Source organism: Mus musculus, chromosome Y, assembly GCF_000001635.26.
Source record: "Mus musculus strain C57BL/6J chromosome Y, GRCm38.p6 C57BL/6J".
Classification (NCBI taxonomy): domain Eukaryota; kingdom Metazoa; phylum Chordata; class Mammalia; order Rodentia; family Muridae; genus Mus; species Mus musculus.
The window spans coordinates 2,777,502-2,801,931 of record NC_000087.7 but is presented as its reverse complement, the minus strand read 5'-3'; the positions used below and the strand labels follow the sequence as shown (position 1 = coordinate 2,801,931).

At 39.4% G+C, this 24,430-nt stretch overlaps 1 protein-coding gene across 1 annotated transcript; it reads left to right on the top strand.

Moving 5' to 3' along the window:
• The first annotated feature begins 5,707 nt into the window (after positions 1-5,707).
• Positions 5,708-16,767, top strand: Gm4064 (predicted gene 4064). Its single transcript, NM_001270518.1, has 9 exons — positions 5,708-5,779; positions 8,775-8,887; positions 9,335-9,441; positions 10,551-10,728; positions 12,348-12,500; positions 13,299-13,407; positions 14,775-14,855; positions 15,820-15,908; positions 16,090-16,767. The coding sequence occupies exons 2-9, from the start codon at positions 8,779-8,781 to the stop codon at positions 16,404-16,406; spliced, it is 1,143 nt and encodes a 380-aa protein (NP_001257447.1). The 5' UTR covers positions 5,708-5,779; positions 8,775-8,778; the 3' UTR covers positions 16,407-16,767.
• The last annotated feature ends 7,663 nt before the right edge of the window (positions 16,768-24,430 follow it).

Below are 24,430 nucleotides of genomic sequence, written 5' to 3'. Positions count from 1 at the left end.
TGGTGCTACTATAATCCTTAATAATACAGAAATTTTATCAAACCAGGGAAACTGTGAGGGACCTACCTCTGGCCCCTCAAACAATAGAGGTAATTCAACAGCCTCAGGTGGCCAAGCCATTTATCAAAGAAAGACTCTCCAACAGCTGCAGGTAGCACAGGACTGTACCTCTTCCACAAAATATTTACTCAAGACTTCTGCTCAAACAGATGTGTTCCTCTTTTAAGTAGTAGAACAGTAACTTTTAAGATCTCTCTCTCTCTCTCTCTCTCTCTCTCTCTCTCTCTCTCTCTCTCTCTTTAATTGGATAGAATTAATTGGATAGCTCCCAATGGAGGAGCTAGAGAAAGTACCCAAGGATCTGAAGGGATCTGCAACCCTATAGGAAGAACAACAATATGAACTAACCAGTACCCCCAGAGCTCATGTATATGTAGCAGAAGATGGCCTGGTCGGCCATCACTGGGAAGAGAGGCCCCTTGGTCTTGCAAACTTTATATGCCCCAGTACAGGGGAAGGCCAGGGCCAAGAGGAGGGAGTGGGTAGGTAGGGGAGCAGGGAGCGGGGAGGGTATAGGGGACTTTCAGGATAGCATTTGAAATGCAAATGAAGAAAATATCCAATAAAAAAATTAAAAAAATAAATTTTTTTTTTTTTGAGGAGGCTGGCAGTTTCAAGACAGGCTTTCTCTGTATAGCACTGGCTGTCCTGGAACTCACTCTGTAGACCAGGCTAGCCTTGAACTCAGAAATCTGCCTGCCTCTGCTTCCCAAGTGCTGGGATTAAAGGCATGTGCCACCACTGCCTCTACAACTTTTAAGATCTTAAAAGAAATTTTCCTTACACCAGAAATCTTTGTACAACCAAAGATTGTTGTGCTAATGACAATAGCCATTTTTCCTTTAAATATGAAGGACAATCCCCCTTTTAAAAAACGTGTAACTGTTTTACAGCTATTTTACAATTTTAGCCCCGACTTTCAGAATTACAAGTCTTGCTTCTATTTAGAAATTACCTTTTCTCTATTGGACACGTTCAAGTTCATTCTATGCTTCCTGGTCCTATAAGAGGAGTTAAGGATTAATTTAATTTCTTAACAAAAGCTTGTTGCTTTTCCTGAGAAGGTACCTTAGCATGATCTTACATTACAAATCACCATTGAGCTCAGAGAAATTGCTCCAGCATTCCTGCAGAGCTGTCAGCTAAGCTTGAGAATTAACCCCTGATGAGCCTATATCATTGTGATTTAAAGCAGACAAAAGTTACATATGTCCTGTCTTTTGGAAAGTTAGCCTTTACTCCTCTTTTTTTTTTAATATTTTTTTATTACGTATTTTCCTCAAATACATTTCCAATGCTATCCCAAAAGTCCCCCATACCCCCCCACCCCACTCCCCTACCCACCCATTCCCACTTTTTGGCCCTGGCGTTCCCCTGTACTGGGGCATATAAAGTTTGCGTGTCCAATGTAGCCTTTACTCCTGTAGGTATGTACACTTAATTCTCATTGCTATTTATGTCTTTTCCTAACTTGGGAAAACTTTTACTGTATCAAAGATATGATACAGTATTTGTTTCAATAGTTTATAATACCAAGGGCTTAAAAATCAGGCAATGCCCTTGCCTAAACTTAAAAAGCCATTAAAAATTGGTGTTTGACTGACTCTTAGTTTCTCACTGTGTATAAATTCTCAATCTATTTTCAAAACAAGAAAAGATAATTTAAAAATAAATTCCCAAGACATGGCCTCTTCCAGTAACTTGGCAATATCTACGTTTAGAACCTAACAAGCTCTTCCTGCAATTCCAAGTTACAAAAGATGAAAACAATAAAATTTGGTTAAAAAGATTTGTAAAATTTTTGAGGTAATGTAACTGTTAATTAAAATAGTTGGTTGGTCACTATAAAAACATACCAAACTAGAGCTGCACAGAGTAGCACATCCCTGTAATCCCAGCACTCAGGAGGTAGAGGCTAGAGAGAGGTGAACTCTGGAAGTCTGAGGCTCGCCCAGTCTGATAGGGAGTGTTAGAATAGCCTGAGAAACATAATAGAAAGAACTTGTCTCAAAAAAAGAGGAGTACCAAGCCTCTCCTCATTATTTATAAGGTTTTTATTTAAATATATTGTTGTATATAGTTGCAATAGGTGACCTATACTAAAAACAAAAAACAAAACCTAACAAACAAACAAACAAAAAAAAACAGCCCACTCAAACCATAATAAGAAAACACACATTTTATTAGAGTGACAGAATTTAATACTAATTAGTAAGAATCATAGCCATGAGATTTAGTGAACTAAGAAAAATCTAACTGCACATAAATAAACCTACTGAAAAGTATTCCATTACTGTTGTATATAGCAAGTGTGCTAATATTTCTTGACAGCAGAAGGAAGATATAAATACTTATAATCATTCAATAAATTTACCTACAAAAATTTCGTGATAAATTTTCTTTTCATTATATGTAATCTTGTGAAGATAGGAAATAAATGACAGACCAAGAAATTACAGTGACAATCTGGTGCCCAAAAATTATGTGCAGTAGACTAAATACCCAACTTATTTCCAATTTCTATTTTGATGATCTGTGATAGTTCACAGTGAAATTTATACTAAAAGTATTTAAACAATAGGTTGATAATCTCCCTTGCTAGTGATGCATATGGAACAGCTTTATATTCCATTAACTTCACTTAGAGTCCGTGGATTTATTTTTTGACGCAATATTTTTTTTGCCTATATATACACCTACAAGTATTTTTTTCATATTAATGAAGTATGTAAGAGGAAACTATTTTAATTGATATATAGGAAATTCCCTTTTTAGTAATATCATTTACTATTATGAAACATACCAACTTTCTGAAAATGTGTTGGCTATTTGGTGGTCACATTTCAGATATATAATCTGACTATACTACTAGGAGGCTTATTCTACATGTGTTTCTGTGAAAGTTAAATTTTCTGCCAATTCGGGATCGCAATGGAGGGTGAATTCAAAGCATTGCACATAGCAAATATTCTACGCCCAATTTAGATGACCAGTCTCTTTGAATTTTTTTAATTGCTAATTTTTAATTGCAATTTTTAATTGCTAATTGCTAATTGTCTTGCTAGTCCTAGGAAAGGACTGGCCTTGCTAGGGAGGACTTGAATTTGGGGTCTTCCTGCCTCAGCCTCCTCAATAGCTTTCTTATTACAACTGTATTATTAAGATTAGTTTGTATTTTTTTGTGTTCTGGTGTTTTGCCTGTATGTATGTGTATCAGTGCACCACTTGAGTGCAGTGCACAGGGAGACAGTGGTAAGTAAGTATGTGAATAGTAGGAATTAAATCCAGGTCCTCTGCAAGAGGAACTAGTATTCTTACCTGCTGATCGATCTCTTCAGCCCCACAATTTCACTGTATAAAAATGATAACTGTATAAAATATGTTTACCTTTTAGTCATAGATCATCTGCGGTGTTATTTTACCTGACAGAAAAGTTTTGAAAGTTTAAATGAAGATGCAATTGACAATAAAACATTAGTATAGTGTATGTAGAATTTGCAAGCAATAAACGGTAAGAATAAAAAGAGTATATTAATTGGCAAAAAATATCTTTAAGATCTGTGGAAACTTCTAATCTGTCAGTAAAATCCTTATAATACAAGTACAAAAATTTGTATGATGCCCTATACCAATCTTTAGCTGATGTGCTTATGAGTACAATTCAGAAGAGATTGCGGGTTAATCCTTGAAATGTGATAGCCAGTTTGCCAGGGTTAGTTGCCATGCCATAGGTTCCAGTGAGAGACTCTGTCTCAAAAAACACAGTAGACATCTCCTAGGGAATGATACCAGAGTTTTACTTCTGGTCCCCATACTTATGTACACACCAGTGTACATATATGCTCCTTTATAAACTGAACGTCAATATACGAATATTATGCATAATATGATGTCCATAAATAACAAGATATTAACTACTGAAAAATGGTAGTTAGGTACTAAAATACAATTAAGTTTCTTGACATACAGGACACTCAAAAAAAGCTCCACAAATCACAAAAAAGGTAAAAAAAAATACAAGCAAAAGACATTAAGACAAAAATCTTCAAAGAAAACAATACAAAACAAAAAGTCTGCAAAAATTCTGTAGCTCATTTTGTGTTGGCAAACTACTCCTTCAGGCCTACCCTGATTGAGATTAGTATACCCATCTAGATTCAGTTGGAGAAAACTAATTTTTTTCTTTGAAATCATGTATTAATAAAAGACAGGAGTGGGAGTCTGTGTCTACTTCTTGTTCAGTGTCGAGAGCCCGTATAGCTGAATTAAACCTATGGAGGCATACAGTAATATTTTTAAGTGGAAAAAAAAGTTCCTTACTGTCATACACTACAGGGATTAAAGAAATCTGTAAAAAAAAAAAACAAATATGGCCTGTCTTAAGTAAGTCTCAATTTTTTTTGTTAATTTTGAAAATTTGTGTCAAATTATTACAAAGATTTACTAAATGAAGAGAATTAATAATTTAAAAATCCAAACTAGGAAAACAAAACATGTGTGTGTGTGTGTGTGTTTGTGTGTGTGTGTGTGTCTCTGTGTGTGTGTGTGTGTGTGTGTGTGTGCCTGTGTGGGTATGTGTGTGTTCTTTTTCATGTATGGTAGTGTATGTCCATGCAAACACTCCTCACCTTTATTTTCAGATAGTCTTTCACTAACCTTCAGATTACTGATTTGGTAACATGGACTGGTTAACAAGCCCTGAGATTCCTTCTCTTAACTCTACCTAACTCCTGACTTTCTACAGTTGTAGTTGGGATCTGAAATCAAGTTCTTACATTATAGAGCAAACCTTTTATCCACTGGAGCTTTTATCCATGGCCTTCTCTAGTCCCCAGAAACGATCAGCTTTCAATTTGTAATCTTTAAATTTTTTCTCCGTTTTTATTTTTTAGTATTTTGTACGAATCATCCATGTATATATATTTTTTCCTTTTATAATGTTGGAAAACTCAATTCTACACAATGTGGCCCGCCCAGTATTTTATCAATATTTTGGGTGGACGATAAGTAGTAGAAATTTTATAATGGCTTTTAAATAAAAGATTAATTTACCGTATTTCATGTATATGAGTACACTGTAGCTGTACAGATGGTTGTGAGGCCTCACGTACGCACAGGGTTGCTGGGAATTGAACTCAGGACCTTCAGAAGACCAGTCAGTGCTCTTACCAGCTGAGCCATTTAACCAGCACCAGAATGGTTTTTATTCGCTAGGTAAGAAAAGAAAATAGGGGGGGAAATCATGCAAATTAGTAAACATATGTTGGTCTTTTAAATGTTTTAAATGGACAACAGCGATGTGCTTGCTATATCCCGGGCTCAGAGCTGTGGTCTAAAACTGGTAACTGCTATCTCGGGTGTAATGGGGGCATGGACTTGCAATAGGAGGCCTCTGCAGGTAGCTGCCCTAACAACTCCCTCCATTCACCAATTCTTATCTGCTATTCAATTAATTTTTATCTGCTTTGTTCATACTTATCAAGTACTGTGTCCATTTCTGACTCTGAAGCCCAATACCACACTACGCCCACCCCTCAACCAGCCAGTCTCTTGGTTCAATCCTCCACATCATCCCTACTTCCTTTGCGGTTGGTGACATCAGGGTCTCTCCGCCTACTTAAATTGGTTGCGACTTGGGCGCGAGTGGTCATTTTGGAGTCGGAGTTGTTGCAGGACGGTGTGATCCATTAAAGCTGAGAAAATAGAAAATCAAGAAAAGGTAATGAATTCTGAATTTTAATTGTAACCAACAATTTTATACCTTAGGAAAAACGAATGGCTATGACGGAGAAATTAATTCAGAGTAATCTTCTGTCATACGTTTGTACAAAATTTTAAAAATGCCATATTAGTAGCCTGGCGGGGTGGCACACGCCTTTAATCCCAGCACTTGGGAGGCAGAGGCAGGCGAATTTCTGAGTTCGAGGCCAGCCTGGTCTACAGAGTGAGTTTCAGGACAGCCAGGGCTACAAAGAGAGACCCTGTCTCAACCCCCCCACCCACCCCCACCCTCCAAAAAAAACAACAACAACAAAAAAAAAAAAACCAAAAAACAAAAAAAAGCTGTATTAGTAAATTATATGTAAATTGGAACATGTATGGACGTAAAGGAGTTCTGTTATCCTATCAAAAGGGGGAAAAGCGCTTTCATTTGGAAGAGTAATATTGCTTGAGCAGAGGAAATTAGGATTTAAATTATATATTTCTAAAAACCAGGTAGGTAATATCCTTTGAGTTATTTGCCTCTGTTTGTGGTGGTTTAATTTACATTTGAGGTAAACTATTTGCCTCTCTTTGTGATGATTTAATTTTAGATTTGAGGAGGGTGGCGGTGTTTGGCGTGAAATGTTTGGCGTAGGTATGAAAATTTTAGGCACCATTTTGTTTCGATCGCGGCGCGCCGTGCCGCAGCCTTTGTTCCACAGGAGCATCTGTCCGCTATTGCTTTTCTACCTCAAAATACCGGAACTGTACTTTAAAGGTCCTACGGCTCTACGGACAACAGTTATTAGTGCCATAGTCTGTTTGTCCTGATGTCGCCATCAGTGCAGGTCTCTGTTAGGCTACCAGCTACTGTTGGTTAGGTCCAACATCACAAGGCCCACCCTGGTAGGCCCATTGAACAGGGCTTCCTCACAGGGGCAAGCCCGGGCTATGCCACTACGCCACTACGCCACTACGTTGATAGGTCAGTGATCAGAACCACGCCTGCTTAGAGTTGGACTCCACCTACTGAAAGGGCAGGCTCAAGCTATTCTACCATCCTGATTGGTCAGACACTATAAAGATGTCATTGGTGCCGCAGCAGCCCACTTGGTAGAGCAAGTTTGCTGCTAACTTCTGAGGGTAGGCTAGTGGGATACGAGAGGAGAGCCTGAGTAGATCCGAATTCTGAGAATGAACATGCTTGGTTAAGGTGCAGGGTAGGCTTGGATTATTTGACTTCCCAATCATCTCTTCCTTCCTGCTCTGCTCTGGTCTCGTATCTGTCTCCTCTCCAGTTGGTATTTCTTATAATCGAAAAATATAGGCAAAAGTTTAAGGATGATTTAAATTTCACTCCTAAAGGAAAATCTTTGCGTGTACAGCTCACAGGTGTTTACATTTCAAATGCCAACATCTCTGGAAATCTTTCCTTTTGAATTTGCCTCCATAGAAGACACAATTCGAATGTTTTAGACTTGACACATTAAATGTGTGTATGCTTGTGTCTCTGCCTCTGCCTGCCTGCACGCCTGCCTCTCCCTATCCTCTCCCTCTCCCTCCCCCTCTCCCTCTTCCTGTCTCCCTCTTCCTGTCTCCTTCTGCATCTCCCTCTCCCTTTTCCTGTCTCCCTTTGCCTATCAATCTACGTCTCCCTCTCCCTCTTCCTGTCTCCCTCTCCTTCTCCCTCTTCCTGTCTCCCTCTCCCTCTCCCTCTCCCTGTCTCCCTCTCCCTCTCCCTGTCTCCCTCTCCCTCTTCCTGTCTCCCTCTCCTTCTTCATGTCTCCCACTCCCTCTCCCTCTCCCTCTCCCTGTGTCTCTCTCCCTGTCTCTCTCTCCCTGTCTCTCTCTCCCTGTCTCTCTCTCTCTCTCTCTCTCTCTCTCTCTCTCTCTTCCTGTCTCCCTCTCCTTCTCCCTGTCCCTCTGCCTCTCCCTCTTCCTGTCTCCCTCTCCATCTTCCTTTCTACCTCTCCCTCTTCCTGTCTCCCTCTCCTTCTTCCTCTCTCCCTCTCCCTCTCCCTCTCCCTCTCCCTCTCCCTCTCCCTCTCCCTCTCCCTCTCCCTCTCCCTCTACCTCTCTGTCTGTCTGTCTGTCTTTGATAAGGGGAAAATCTAAGCACAATATTAGTGTGTATAATAAGTGTTTTACATTTTGTATTTTTTTTCTAAATTCTGAGTGTAGTCTTCCCTATATAATCGGGGCGGGGGGGCGGGGGGCTGCTATGTTCTATGCCGAGCAGGAAATTGTGACAATCTCCCAAATTTGTCCTGGGACTATAAGCATGTGGAGCTGTCAGACTCAATTACTTCGATAAAGTTCCGTTTCTTTAGATGTTTTCTGCAAGTATTTTATTAATCTGTTTGTAGGCTACAACAACTTTGTAACATTTGTAACTTTTTTTAATAACCAACAACTATACAATAAGACTACCACTGTACATGGAAATTTATCACTGCAAGAAAACACAAGAATAATATTATGTATCATTCTACAGTAAACAGCATACATCTCATCAGTGTGAGTATTTTTAAGTGAAAAAGAATAAAGTTTAGTAATTACAACCTTTCCCATACTTAATAAAAACTAGACCTGTTACAGTATGCTAATTGACCTTTTGCTTTCTTTCATTAAACAGTGCTGCACACCAGTAAGCTGAGTGGTAGATGTGTAGAAGCAAGAAGGGCCAGTTTCAGCTAAATAGAAAACGGTCATAAATAAAAAGGGGAAGGAAAAAACATTAGGATGTCAGGCTCTGTGGTTCCCTTTAGTTGTATTTTCTTATGTATATGAATCTTTTGTCTGCATATATGTCTGTGCAACATGTATTATATGATGTTCGTATGTGGAAGGCAGCAGTCCCCTTGAGCTGGAATTACTTTGAACCACCATGTATGTTGTTCTGGGAATCAGATCTCAATCTTCTGGAAGGGCAGTCAGTGTTCTTTAACTGAGCTATTTGTCCAGCTTTAAAAGTTTTAAGCATGCTATTTTATCCTTTTCTCTACTTATAGAAAAATGGCAGAAACTGATCAGCCTGGGAAAATTTTTATAGGAGGCCTCAACATAAAGACCAGACAAAAGACTCTTCAAGAAATATTTGGGAGATTTGGACCAGTAGCACGTGGTAATTCTTTAAAAGAAACTGTATGTCTCTTCAGAGTAAATATAAAGTATTTCTATGATATGTTCAATTTTGGAACATGGATGATTATTTTTATGTTTATTTGACAACTACTCATTGCAATGGATAATGTTGCTCAATTAGTGTAATGTGCATGTGTGTGCATGTGTGTTTGTGTGTGCATGCATGCCTTGCACACTCTAGGTGTATGACAAAATGCAACAAAGGCTGACATTAATTTATTAATTTTGTTGACATTGAGAATGCAAGTAAAAATATGAAATGTAAGATTTTGGGTTTTATTTAAGATTTGACTAGAATGATTGGTATAGTGTTTTACTTAGAATGTCAAATTAAGGGTCCTATGAGTAACAGTTTAAAAAAATGTCAATTTCGAAGTAGAAAAAAATTTTATGTAGTTTTGTAAGTAAAAGTTTACATATATTGCAGTTATTTTGATGAGAGATCGTGAAACTAAGAAGTCTAGAGGCTTTGCTTTCCTTACTTTCCGACGCCTTGCAGATGCTAAGAATGCTGTCAAAGAAATGAATGGAGTGGTAAGAATGTAGTAACAATATATTACTCCTTTCCAGTAGTTAATGACATTAGTTGGTGTGTTTAGTTTGCTGAAAAATGAGCAAAACTTCCTTGGGTTTTTTTTTTTAACTAATGCCAAAATTATGGCTAGTAGGATATTTCAACATTGTCACATATATTACATCTGTATCAAGTTCATATTATACTTTAAGAGTAAATAGGATATAATCTTTACAAGCAACAGAAAAAAAGGAAACCATAGTTTGGGAAAACTGGGAAAAGCAGTTTTTCAATTCATGGAAGAAATTATAAAGGAAAATATTCTGGAGAAAGTTATGTTCAAGTAAATCCAGCTCTAAACAGATTACAAGACTTAACAGCAATAAAAGTCAAATTGATTTTATTGATTGTCATAATAAATAGAGTTCCTACCTTAACTAATTTATTTTTACCAACTTGGAATTCTCTTTTGTCTTTGAAAACTAGCTATGAGTGATTTTTAGTTTATAGTAGTGTTTTTGAGATTTTTATTCAACAGATGCTCTTTGTTATCCTGCATCAAAAATTTTAGAAATTGCATATTCTATAGGAAACACGATATATTTTTATGATTACTTTAAAGGTAATTTTTCTCCATTTTTTTCAAGTAACTTTTAAAAATTGTTTCCTTTATTTGAGGAGGGTAATAGTATAATTTGTCATCTTTTTTTTTCTCTTTCCACTTCTTCCGGTTTTTTTTTCATTAGTTTATCACATACATATACAGTACATATACAGTACATATATACTCCTAAATACATACCAATACAGCTTGCTCAGTGTGTATAATGTTACTTGTATGTAGTTTTTAAGATTGATTATTTTGAATTGGACAATCTACTTACAAGTGCTGTTCTTCCAGCACGGAAATGATTTTATTCTTTGGGCTCTCAACATGCCATTCTGTATTTTAAGCTTTATTGTGCAGATTGTAAAATACTACAATTCTCTTGTTTCTGTCTCAATTTTTTTCCTTTCTGATAAAACAAACTGGTATATATTTCCATTAAGAAAGACATTCTAAACCTCATGTTTGACTCAGTAAAAGGTAATGTATGTAAGTTAAATTTGGTTCTGTTGTCTTTTTCAGATTTTGGATGGAAAAAGAATTAAAGTAAAACAAGCCAGGAGACCATCATCACTTGAAAGTGGTAGCAAGAAGAGACCACCATCCTTTTCAAGAACCAGAGGTGCTTCAAGAATTCTGAAATGTGGAAGAGGAGGAAGAAGCAGAGCAAGAAGTGGTCCTTCATGTGAAGGGAACTTGGGTAACTGTACATAGTAGAAGCAGTGTGACTGATAATTAGTAAGATAATATAAGTAGAAACACTACGACTTTTATTTACATTCTCATGAGTAGAGCAGTTACCTTCAATTAGAAAAATTAAAAGCACTGTATGATTAATATAAGTAACAGATGCCTTAATTAAAAATTGAATTTACACCAGAGTGTCAATTGCAAAAGAGTTCTTTTAGGATATTCAGTATTTGTCCTGATGTAGTCAACAGAAATTTTGCAAGATTTGTTTTATGTGCATTGCTATTTTGCCTCTGTGTGTATGTCTGTATGAAGGTTTCATATCCTAGAGTTATATTTTTTAGCTGTTAGTGAATTGAACACAGGTCCTCGGGAGAACTTCAGTACCCCTACACTGAGTAGCAAGATTTATTTCTAATCTTGTTTTTTAGTTTTGCTCTTTAGAGGCCAGTATTGCGTGTGAGTTGTAATTCTAACACTTTGGAAAGTTAAAACTATACCAATAGGAAAAATAAAATTGACTTAAAGTGTCCAGAACTCAGAAGTACATTTCAAATAAATAGAATTGATCAGACAATATTTATTGCTGTATATTTATCTGAAAACTGTTCATTTCTTCTTTTGATGACAGATTGTATATAAGCCTATTGAACACTAATTTATCCTTCCTGAATTATCTAAACCTTGCAAGTTTTAAGACTGTTTCAGACTCTGGAAGAGTTTAAAAGAAACAGAACATTTTAACGTTAACTTTTACATGTTACCTTTTGATGTGTGATGAGAAGATGACGACTCATTAGAATGCTTTTTAGGCAATCTTCAAGAGTATTTTACTACTTTTGAAAATAAATAAATAAATTCAAATTTTATTCTTAAAAATCTATAATTTTTTGTATTAACCAAACTTAAATATCCAAGTAAGGGCTGTTAGATAAGATAGGTGATATTTCTCAAGTAGATTTACATTTTATAATGCTCTCCAAATGATCTTAATGGTTAAATCTAAGTTTTTATTCTTACCTGTATGAAAATACAAAGTTTATTCATAATTGCGTACTAGATCTATATTGATTTTTTAAGCTAAAATGATTATATCATATTTGATATGCATTTCATAGAGAGTCCGAGTTTGTCAATTATAATAATTGCTCAGCATGTCTATGTATTAATAGTATTATATGAAATTTTTTATTTTTTAATTGATATTGGGGCTTATATTTGCGTGAAAGTTTATTTCATAGATGGATCTTGCAAAGTATTGAGACTAGAAATATATTAAAATCTGCTTTCTAATAATGAAGTGATTATTTTACCTGAAATATAGACATATTTAATTGACAGATTTTTGTTCCCTTTCACTCCAGTTCTCTGTCATTTCTTTAAACACAGTGTAGTGTTCAAACTGTGCTATAAATGTTAAAGCCATCTTTACATACTGTTTGAATTATAGTTACAAAAGTAAATAGTATTTTTACCAATAAATACTAGTAATAGTAAATTTTACCAATTTAGAAAAAAATACTAATTGCTGAGAATACAGTATTGTTTAACGAAGATTTACAAGTGATAATTAGAACTTACTCATTGAAGTATTGATTCCCTTTAGCTAAGATGTTTCTTTAAATACAGGTGGTGATAGATATACTCCTAATTTCAATGTGAGTTCTTCTGGGAGACACTTTGCAGTTAAAAGAAATCCATCTTCAAAAAGGGATGATCCCCCTTCTAAAAGATCTGCAACTTCTGCTCAGACAAGAAGCAATACTGGACTAAGAGGACGAGGTAAAAACATGCCAAGCAGACATTTTTGTGGAAATGCAGTTTATAATGAATGAGAAACATTTAAACAATTGCCTATGAGTTTTTGACCATCACAGTCTTAGAAGACAACCGCACACATGTACATACTTAGGAAAATTTTACATTTGTAGATCTATCTAAAGATTTTAGGCGGAATGATAGTGAAATGTAACAGCCAAACAGTGGTGGCAGACACCTTTAATTTCCAGCACTCAGGAGACAGAGTCAGGCGGATTTCTGACTTTGAGGCCAGCCTGGTCTACAGAGTGAGTTCCTAGACAGCCAGGGTTATACAGAAAAACACTTTCTTGGAAAAAAAAAGAAGAAAGGTATGAAGGAGGGAATGGGGGAGGAAGAGAGAGACACACAGAGAGAGAGAGAGAGAGAGAAAGAGAAAGAGAGAGAGAGAGAGAAAGGAGGATAGAAAAAAAGAGAGAGAAATTTGAATATTAGAGTATTTATGTGTTACAGTATCAACATAATGAAGTATGTTGTAAGCAAAATTTGAGTAAAGACCATTAAAATACAAATGTAAGATGTGAAATTTGAATAACAAGAGAGACTTATCCATAAAATAAAAGGCAGATTGATGTTTGATTACACTGACAACAGTCTGTTTATATTGCATTTGTGAAGTAGTTTACTAATACAGCTTCATTAAAGAATGAAGTATGCCTTGTAAAAGGTATTTTGCAGAGAAAAGTGCAGTGTTTTTATTACTACTTTGAAACATCTGCAACTTGAAATACTTGTATAGTAATTTTTAAACTTAATGTCCAGAACCACATCGAAGAGAGATTTCTAGAAATATGCCAAGAGGAGAGCCGGCGTCTTCCAGAAGAGATGAGTATCCATTACCAAGGGATTATGGCCAGTCTTCTAATGATAGGTAAAGAAAAAAGAGCAAAATGGTTAAATTTCCCATTGTGGAAGGAAAAATGCTTTAATTATTGTACTTAGTATCATACAGGGACATTTTATGTAGTGTCAAAACCTTTTATATCCTTTCTCATTAAGTCTGTTTTCCAAGGCTAGTGAAATGTCTTAACAAGTTGAGTAACTTTCATGAGACCTAAGAAGATGTCCAAATGCCACAACAACTTGGGAAAAAAAACAAAACAAGGCAGGTTTTCTGGGTTCTATATACACAGTGAATAAGTAGATAAATGCATACAAAATTTTCTGCAAATTATCTTCTAGAATGAGAAAGGTGGTTCAGTTGTGGAAGTATTTACTTCTTAAGATGAAGACCTGTATTCATATACTCAGAACCAATGAAAAAGTTAGGCATAAAACCTATAATCTCACCTGTGTTAATTGATCAACTCTTATGTTGGTTGGAAGACTCTCATGGGTCTGATAGCATTACGTGGAAAAATTTCAGGACAGTTAGAGACACTGTTCAAATAGAATGTGGAAAGGACCTGAGAACCAACATTTGAGGATATCCTTTGATAATCACGCTCATTTCCTAAGTCTGACTAATCTCAAAAGTATACTACCTACTTTAGTACACAAAGTAAATACCTTCCAATTATACAATCAGTTTCAATTCTGTAAATACAGAGAGGGTATGAATGGAATCACGGTTTACTGTATACTTATTTGATCTACATAATTTTCAGATTTAATCCTTTTGTAAGGTTTAGTCTTTTTTAAGATTTATTTATTGTATTTTATGTGAATACACCATTTCTCTCTTCCGACACACCAGAAGAGAGCATCAGATCCCATCCCATAAATTAATTTTATTTAATATTTATTAAATATGTATATTAAGTACATATTACGTTCTCATGTATGTCATTTTAAAGCTATGATTTTGTGTTGTAGCAGTGCTAAGGACATTCATATACGGTTAATAGAGTTCTTACTTTCAGTTTTTTTAGGTGTATTGTAGTTGAATTGCTGGGCAATATGGTAATGTAGTATATAGAACCCTTTTACATTCCTGTCAATGATGGTCAAAGTTTTAATTTTTATGAAGTTTCTTCCTCTCCAAATACTGTATCGTTTGTTTGTTAAATTTTAGCAATCCTAATAGCAGTATTTCATTAGCATATTTGATGGAGTAGCAGTCATGTATCCTAGTTATGTTTGGGACCATTGTCTTAGCTTACTTGGAGAAGTGCCCATTGATATTTTGCCAGGTATCATGTATTCACTGGCCAGTTAGCTAATTGGCCAGTTCCAGGACAGTGAGAAACTCTCACATAAAAGTTTGGATGGTTATTTTTAGTTTCTAATTTATTCAAGGAAATATGAATCAACATCCAGAGGAAACTGTGACTATGGCAATTACCACTCTCGGGAAGAAAGTGCATCTAAAGTCTTCAGGTATTACAATTTCTTTCTTCTCTCTTCCCTCCCCTTCCTTCCCCTACCCTCCTCTTTCTTCCTGCCCTTCCCTTCCCTTCCCTTCCCTTCCCTTCCCTTCCCTTCCCTTCCCTTCCCTTCCCTTCCCTTCCCTTCCCTTCCCTTCCCTTCCCTTCCCTTCCCTTCCCTTCCCTTTCCCTTTCCCTTTCCCTTTCCCTTTCCCTTTCCCTTTCCCTTATTCCCTTATTCCCTTATTCCCTTATTCCCTTATTCCCTTATTCCCTTATTCCCTTATTCCCTTATTCCCTTATTCTCTTATTCCCTTTTATTCCCTTTTTTCCTTTCCCTTTCTCCCTTTCCCTGTTTCTCTTTCCCTTTCCCTCTTTTCCTTTCTCCCTTTCCCTCTCTCCCTTTCCCTTATTCCCTTTCCTTCTTTTCCCTTTGCTTTTTCCCTTTCCCTCTTTTCCCTTTTCTTTTTTCCTTTCTTTTTTCCCTTTCTCTTTTCCCTCCCCCTCCCCTTTTCCTTTCCCTTTCTCCCTTTTTACTTTTCCATTTTTCCCTTTCCCTCTTTTCCCTTTCCCTTTTCCTCTTTCCCTCTTTTCCCTTTTCCTTTTTCCTTTTCCCTCTTTTCCCTTTCCCTTTTTCTCTTTCCATCTTTTCCCTTTCCTTTTTCCCTTTCACTTTTTCCCCTCCCCCCTCCTCTCCCCTCCCCTCTCTCCTATCTCTTCTCTCTCTCTCTCTCTCTCTCTCTCTCTCTCTCTTTCTTTCTCTCTCTCTTTCTTTCTTTCGTTCTTTTGTTCTTTCTCTTTTTCAAGACATGATTTCTCTGTGCCTGTCTGGGAAAGCTCTTTGTAGACCATGCTGGCCTCAAACTTAAAAATCCACCTGCCTCTGCCTCCCAAGTGCTGGGATTAAAGGTGTGTGCCACCAAACCTGGCAAAACTGTTAGTTCTTATGTTAATTAAAACTTCCTTTTAAAACTTAGTGATCATGCTGGCTATCTTGGAGGACGTGATAGAGATTTCTCTGAATATTTAAGTGGAAATTCATACAGAGATACATACAGAAGTTATGGTAAGAGTCCTATTTTACTTGGTAAATAAATGCCATCTTAGTGAATTTTACACATACAGACAAATGTAACATGGGTTATACATTAATTAGGTGGTTGGAGTATTTGCTATTGCAGTGTTCTTAACTGACTAAATGGGCAGTCTTAAGGCTGTTTTCTTACTTGGTCATTTATCTACTTTAGGAAGATTCCATGAGGCACCATCTGCAAGAGGTGGAAACAACCGCTATGATGACTATAGTAACTCACAAGATGGATATGGTGGAAGAGGAGAACCATACATAAGCAACCGAAGTAACATATACTCAAGTGACTATGAACGTAGTGGTAGACAAGAAGTGCTTCCACCACCTATTGATAGGGAATACTTTGACCGTGAGGGCAGACAGGAAAGAGGGCATTCACCTAAGGATGGGCTGTATAGTGCATCTCGTGAATCATACAGTAGTAATACCAAGATTTGGGGGATCCCATGGAGGTCGTGGAGAAAGCAGATATAAAGTGGAGGCAGGTACTAAAGTCTTAAGTTGTGTACCAAACAGCATTTCTAAGAAGAAAAATAAGATGTTATTCCTATGTTCTCCAAATGTTAAAAGAAATATGTTGATTTAGGAGATAAGGCAAATAGTAAGTTTTACTGCCTTACCCGAATACGGAAATACATTGTTTTGGGGGGAAGTGAAATAATGACTAACATTCCACCCATGAATTCTTCTAGAACATAAAACAAGGAAACTTTAACTGTTCAGAAATGATTCTTTGTTAAGAAAGACTTGTTAATGTTAAAGTAGAATTTACCAGTAGAGATGAAGTATTTGCATAGTCAAAAACAATCTGTCAATAAAAGGTAAAGCAAAGCCATTGTCTGACTTCGTTGTTGAGTAACAAAGTATTGCCTCCTTATTTTTGATGGCTTTTCCTTCAGCAGTGAATAACCACATCTGTATCTCCTTTTTCCAGTTTTAAAGCCTGGGATAGACCCTTTAGTTGAGCTTTGTGGGCTGAAGTTCCTGGCAGCAAAGCAGTTGTCCAAATAACAGAGTCCAAGCCCATTACTGCTGCCCCTGCATGTCTGATTCCATTCTGGATGACGCTGCTCCTATCCATTAAGTATATTCATCCCTCATCTGACCAGAGTATGACAATCAAGTCTGGCCTGACATTCTGGATGTATCCCAGTACTATAGAGCAATCATGCTGCATGTCTGAGGGTGGATCAGATAGCAGGGTGGCTGGCTTTAAGGCAGATGGTGAACCGGTTATATCTTATGTGAGGGGAATTCAAAAGTAGAGCCTGAAAGTGCACCAGTCTGGCACACCGGCTGGGTGGATTCCAGAGGGTCCCCTCAATAGCATTGGGGGTGGTGATAAGTTCCTGCCATGTGGTTATTTTGTCAGCATCCTTGTCTTGCAGGATGCTGGAAACTATGATCTAGAGGTAGACTGGCCATCCTTGGGCCACCGGGTCCAGCTTCTTAGATAAATAAGCCACAGATCTTTTCTATGATCCCAAAGTTTGGGTGAGCCACCCCCTTTTCTATCCCCTTTCTCTCATCCATATACAGGTGGAAAGGTTTGTGAATCTTCAGGAGGGCCAAAGCAGTCATCTCCAATAAGGCTCTTCTTAGAGTCTTAAAAGCCATGTCCATCTCAAGGGTCCGTTCTATGTTGTCTTCTTGGCCCTGAGAGTCCTCATAGAACAGTTTGGCTAACTCAGTGAACCCTGGCACCCAAAGTCTTCAAACCCATCATATCCCAGAAATTTCTGTGTTATTAGACGCGTTCTCACGACCGGCCAGGAAGAACACCACAGACCAAAATCTTCTGCGGCAAAACTTTATTGCTTACATCTTTGGGAGCCAGGAGAGCAAGCGCCCAGCGCCCAGCCCCAAAAACGAAAGCCCCTCAATAATGAAACCGAAACCCCTTCCCTCTTTAAGAGAGTTACCCTTCACTTAGGATGCATCACTCCCTGATTGGCTGCAGCCCATGGCCGAGCTGACGTTCACGGGAAAAGCAGAGTACAAGTAGTCATAAAATACCCTTGGCTCATGCGCAGATTATTTGTTTACCACTTAGAACACAGGATGTCAACGCCATCTTGTGACGGCGAATGTGGGGGCGGCTCCCAACATCTCCCCCTTTCCTTTTAATAAGAGCAAATAGGCCACCCATATTAATGAGAGTGGAGATAGAGGTCAAATCCCCAGTGTGTAGGTAAAGGAGCCATGTACAGGATTAGCTCTTAGGCTCACAGGCTTTTACCTAGAGCAACCCTGACCTGCTCCCGTGTCGTTTTGCCTGGGGGAAGGGAACTAGGACACTGAACCTTCATGAAAGATGACATGTCTCCCTAGAATAGGCTCATATATGCCGCAGAGCCTTTCTATTGCAGTGCTTAGCCTTGCAACTCTCTCGGGCTGCTGAAGCACACTCACTCTATCTCGTGCAATGAGACTAGCCTCGTGAGATATAAGAGCTGAGTGGCCAGCGACCTATTGCCTAAGCATAGATAACCATATATCAGGGGGAGCTCCATGTTCTAGTCCTGCAAGCGCCTGGGCAATAACCACCTTGTCTCTCCTAGTTTGGGCCTTAAGCTTACAGACCAATCAAAGAAGCAACACTAATCCACAGCAAAGTGTATCTCCAAATAATATTAATCCCACCCATTTTTTAAAGAAAGAAAATGCTGAGGAGATCCAATTGGGTAATCCTTTGGTCAGCGACAGGTCCAAGCGCGTGGAGTTGACCTGAAGTCTCAATTCTCGAAGGATCTGTTCAAATTCAGCCATCCAATTCTGTAACATATACTGAAAAAGACTTTTTGACAATTTAGCTGCCCTAGTAAAATTAACATACTGAATGGAAATAACACACAATCCCGGAAACTTTTGTTCACATCCCAGCTGAGTTATTTGTCATAATACATCTAGTTGTTTCTGGACAAGATCTATGAGTTGATTAACCAGCATGAGACCTCTCTGTATTTTGACATTAGCTGAGGCCTGTTCATCTATGACTGTAGTCACTGAGGCTGACAAAGTGTTAATGGTGTCAGTCATCTGGACCTGTCCAGACAGAGCCAAGGCTGTCTGAATCAAGGCTAAACCCAGTTCCTAGTTAGTGTAAAAAAGGCAGGAGAATACTTGAGCATTATACATCACCGTCATTGGGAGTGGAAATGTCGACATTATCCCCCAACGCTGCTCTCTCTTTATTATTGACGCCCTGGACATCACCAAGACGAGGGACATCAGTATTCCCTTGGTCAGTCTGGATTTTTCGGGTGAGTCTTTCTGGTATCCAAAATGGGTTGTCTTCATTCTGTGGGAAAACACAGATAGCTCCCCTGGATCTTATCAAGATAGGATCCGGGCCATACCATTTATTATCAAGGACATTTTTCCATTTAACCATCTCATTGGGCCTATCTGGCTCTGAACAATGACGTTCAGCCGCAGTATGGCCATGAGCATCAATATTTAAAAAATTGAGTGTAAAGAGTGCCAAAGACACAGACACTCTTGGTGCTCGGGGTACAGTCTCCTCAAAAGTTCCCCTCTTCTGTTTTATAAGATAGGCTTTGAGGGTGCGATGCGCACGCTCAACAATACCCTGTCCTTGAGGGTTGTATGGAAGTCCAGTCAGGTGGGTTACGTCCATCTGACGGCAGAACTGCTGGAATTTTTGAGACGTATAAGCTGGTCCATTATCGGTCTTAAGGAGTCTGGGTTTCCCCCAAGCACTCCATGCCTCAAGACAATGTTGAATCACATGTGAGGCCTTTTCTCCGGTTAACGGAGAAGCAAACATGATGCCAGAACATGTGTCAATGGACACATGGAGATATTGAAGTTTTCCAAAGGAAGAAACATGTGTAACATCCATTTGCCAGACCTGTAGAGGTCGAATACCGCGTGGGTTAATTCCCACATGAGGAACTGGCAAGAACTCACAGCAGCTTTGACATTGAGTAACAATGTCACGGGCTTCTTTTCTTGTCAAGGAGAAACGACTGCGTAATGTTTCAGCCGTCACATGAAAATTGTTATGAAAATTTCTTGCAGCCTCTACCGGGGATGATAGGGCAGCAGCCACCACTTTAGTGGCCTTATCTGCCAAATCGTTTCCCAGAGCCATGGGGCCAGGTAGGCCTGAATGGGCTCTAACATGAGTAATATAAACAGGAGATCTTCTAGATAACAAAACTAATTGTATCTGCTGAAAAATATTGGCAACTCTACTGGAAGGCTTAATCACTCCAGCCACTTCTAAAAGATTTACTGCATTTACCACATAACAGGAATCTGACACAATATTAAGGGGTTCTAAAAAGGTTTTTAAAACTTCTAAAACCACTAAACATTCTACCACTTGAGGTGAATTTTCATTATATTGTTTGGATACCACTTTACCATTAGCCACATAGGCACCTATGCCAGTTTTTGATCCATCAGTATATACCACAATCCCATTTTTAAGTGGGTTTCTTACTGTTATTTGTGGAAAAACAACAGATTGATTTTGGGCAAACTGTAAGATTGGATGCTTTGGATAATGGTTATCTATTTTTCCTGAAAAGGAGGTAACTAAAACTGCCCAATCATTAGATGCGGCTGCCAAGGTTTGAACCTGTGCAGCGGTATAAGGTACAATTAAAAGATATGGACTTTGCCCAAAGTGGGTGATTGCTGCTTTTAGGCCTTTAAGGGCAAGCTGTGCAATTGCATCAGGATACCAATCTATTATTTTAGCTGGGGATACGTTTGGATGGATCCACAACAATGGCCCATTCTGCCACAAAACTGCAGTTGGCAATTGTGCTGTCTTAAAGACACACAAACTGAAAGGCTGCGAATCCTCAATACGTTGTAATTGTGCATTCTGTAAGGCCTTTTCCACTTTTTGTAAGGCCTGGTTAGCAGCTAGAGTAAGAGTCCTAGGGGAGGAGATATGAGGATCTCCTTCTAAAATACTAAACAAAGGCCTTAACTCAGCGGAAGGAATCTTTAAAAAAGGTCTGAGCCAATTAATATCTCCCAACAGCTTTTGAAAATCATTTAAGGTATGGAGGTGATCTCTTCTTATCTCTACCTTTTGGGGCACAATCTTATCTGGGGACACCACAGAGCCCAAGAATTGTCCTGTATCAGAAATTTGGACCTTTTCTGTGGCTATCTGTAGACCCCACTGACTTAAAGTTTTAAGTAGAAAAGGATATGCCTTTTGTAGCATGGTAAGGTCTTTATGGCACAGGAGGATGTCATCCATGTAAAGGAGCAAAATTAAAGAGGGGAATTGTTCCCTCACTGGCAAAAGAGCTTCTTGTACATAAAGTTGACACATAGTAGGACTATTGGACATTCCCTGTGGTAAGACCTTCCATTGATACCTCTTATCAGGTTCCATGTGATTAATAGAGGGGATGGTAAAGGCAAATCTGGGCCTATCCCTTGGACACAAAGGTATAGAAAAGAAACAATCTTTAATATCTATAATAATTAAATTCCAGCCACGTGGTAAGGCGGAAAGTACAGGGAGACCCCTCTGTACTGGGCCAAATAAGTTCATTTGCTCATTAATGGCTCTGAGGTCATGGAGCAGTCTCCACTTTCCTGACTTTTTCTTAATTACAAAAATTGGAGTATTCCAAGGTGAGGTAGAGGGTTCAATATGGCCTAGTTTTAATTGTTCCTCTACCAGTTGAATCACAGCTTCTAGTTTTTCAGAGGATAGGTGCCATTGAGGAACCCACACTGGGTCCCCTGTTTTCCATGGTATGGGTCGTGCTGCCCCAATGGCCGCTAAGGAAAACCCAGACCCTGTCTGTCTTGGTTTCCATTAGGTGAGATGGGCTCTATCCTTCCCTGTTCTTGATGTCCTAACCCTTTTCCTTCTTTATAACCCATCTTTGCCATGATATTTTTTGCTTTAGCTGAATACCCTCCCGATGGGGCGTTTTCATTGGACAAAATAAGGCCCAAATGCTGCATAATATCCCTTCCCCAGAGGTTAACCGGGAGTGGGAGCACATAAGGTATGAATTTCCCTTGCTGCCCTTCAGAGGATTCCCACGTCAAGGCAATGGAGCTTATAGTGGGACATGATTGATATCCTAGGCCCTGTAATGAATGAGATGACTCTGTGGTGGGCCATGCTTTGGGCCACCAATGTGTAGAAATTATACTTTTATCTGCTCCGGTATCAAGGATGCCTTCAAACTCTTTTCCATTAATCTTAAGGCGGAGCTTAGGTCTATCATTTAAAGATACAACCAAATAGGCAGAATCATTTCCTGAGGAGCCCATTTTCTTTATCTCAGGTCCTGCAAATTTCTCCCTGGTATTATCAGGGAGGAGCAGCAGCTGAGCTATCCTATCTCCTTTACTAATAGAAAAAACGCCTTTAGGGCTTGAGCACAGGACCTGTATTTCAGGGGAATGTTGACAATCCATAACTCCAGGGTGGACTATTAAGCCCTGCAAGGTGAGTGAACCCCGGCCGAGAATAAGGCCCATGGTTCCCGGGGGCAAGGATGGTATAGGCTCCACCGGCACCGGCTGAATACTCATTTGAGGCATTAGTAGGAAGTCGGAGGCGGCACGCAGGTCCACCCTTGTGGGTCTTCCTGGGTCGCCTCTCTGACTGCTTCCTGGGTCCTGACAAACCGGTTCCCATATCTTTGAGGGCCCTGGGACCGAGGGCCCGATGACCCGTTTTTTGGCACATCAGTTGATTGACTATCAGGTGGGGGAAGGACTCTGCCCTTTATATCCCTCACAGAGCGACACTGGTCAGCTCTATGATAACCCTTGCCACACTTAGAGCAAAGAGTGAGAGTCCCTCCCTGTTTATCTGGAGCTCTGCAATCTTTCTTAAAATGCCCAGGCTTTCCGCAATTAAAACATGTCCTCTGATTATTTTTGCCCATGGAGCGGTTCTGAGATTGAAGGATGGCAGCCGCTAAACCTGCATTGCTGAGAGGTCCCCCAAGCTCTCGACAGACCCTGAGCCAGTCTTGTAAGCCTTTGTTCTTTCTTGGGGCTATGGCCGCTCGGCACTCCTTTGTGGCTTGCTCATAAATTAGCTGTTCTATGAGAGGCGCAGCTTGCTCTGACTCTCCAAAAATACGCTCTGCTGCCTCTGTCATTCTGGCCACAAAATCTGAGAAGGATTCCTGAGGTCCCTGGATTATCTTTGTTAACTGACCAGTGGTTTCCCCTGCTCGAGAGAGCGCCTTCCAGGCCCTAATAGCCGTGGAAGAAATCTGGGCATAAGCTCCCCAATGGTAGTTTGTCTGATCAGCAGAATAAGCTCCCTGACCCGTTAACAAGTCAAAAGTCCAATCTCTCTGCTCTGGAGTCAAAGCAGCTGCGTTTGCTCGGGCCTGCGCTTGTGCAGCTTCGTGCCAAAGCGCTCTCCATTCCATATATTTGCCCATACTAGGGAGAGCGGCTTTTACAACCGTTTGCCAGTCGGCAGGAGTTAGTGCCATGCCAGCGAGCCTGTCTAACTGCACCAAGGTAAAATTAGCATTGGTTCCGTATTTACGAACCGACTCGGCAATTTCCTTAATCTGTACGTATTCTACCGGAGCGTGGACACGCCCACCCTCGGCTCCTTCAAAGACCGGAAATGCCTGTTGTATTTTCCTTTGTTCCTCTCTGGGAATGAATGAGTCTGCGCACTGCCTCTCTGCGCACTGCCTCTCTGCGCATCTCTCTGCGCACTGCCTCTCTGCGCATCTCTCTGCGCATTGCCTCTCTGCGCATCTCTCTGCGCACTGCCTCTCTGCGCATTGCTGACGCACTATGCAGGGCGGGGGCTCCGCATAGGGCGGACCTTGAAACCGACTGCCGGGAGGTTGGACAGTACGCTGGCTTTCGCCAGCCGCTTTTGGCTTTTTTCTTGACCAATTAGCTGGCTGGTAATGGGCTGCTTCTTCCTCCCAGTCTGTTTCCTCAGAGGAGGATTCTTCACCTGCTTCAGAGCTACTAAGAGCTGGCTCCCCGAGCCCATCCAGCGATGAGCACAGGCTCCTTTTCCTAGAGACCTCCGCTAATTGATCTTTCTTCTTTTCCCTTTTTCCTCTTTTTCTTCTAATCTCTCTCCAGGTATTCCTACCTAACCTTAACTTTTCCTCGGGTTCAAGACCCTTGGAAAGGCCTGTATACTTATTTTGTGTACCATATTTCCTCTTTGTTCCTACTCTCTCTCCCCGCTTTACTTCTGATAGATTGTCCTGAATTTCCTCTAGAATTTTCAGCCCTATCTTAATCACTTGATAACATGTGAAAAGGAACAAAAGGGCTCCTAACATTAGAAAAAATTCAAGGCCAAACATATCTTGAAAAGCCATTTTCCACTTTACTTCTGATAGACTGTCTTGAATTTCCTTAGAAAGTTCAAGATCAGACTCACCTCGTAAAGCTGTACTCACTGGTACTCTCGTTCCCCAGCTGAAAAGTTCTGAATTCATACAGTTGAATCCTTCTTAACAGTCTGCTTTACGGGAACCTTT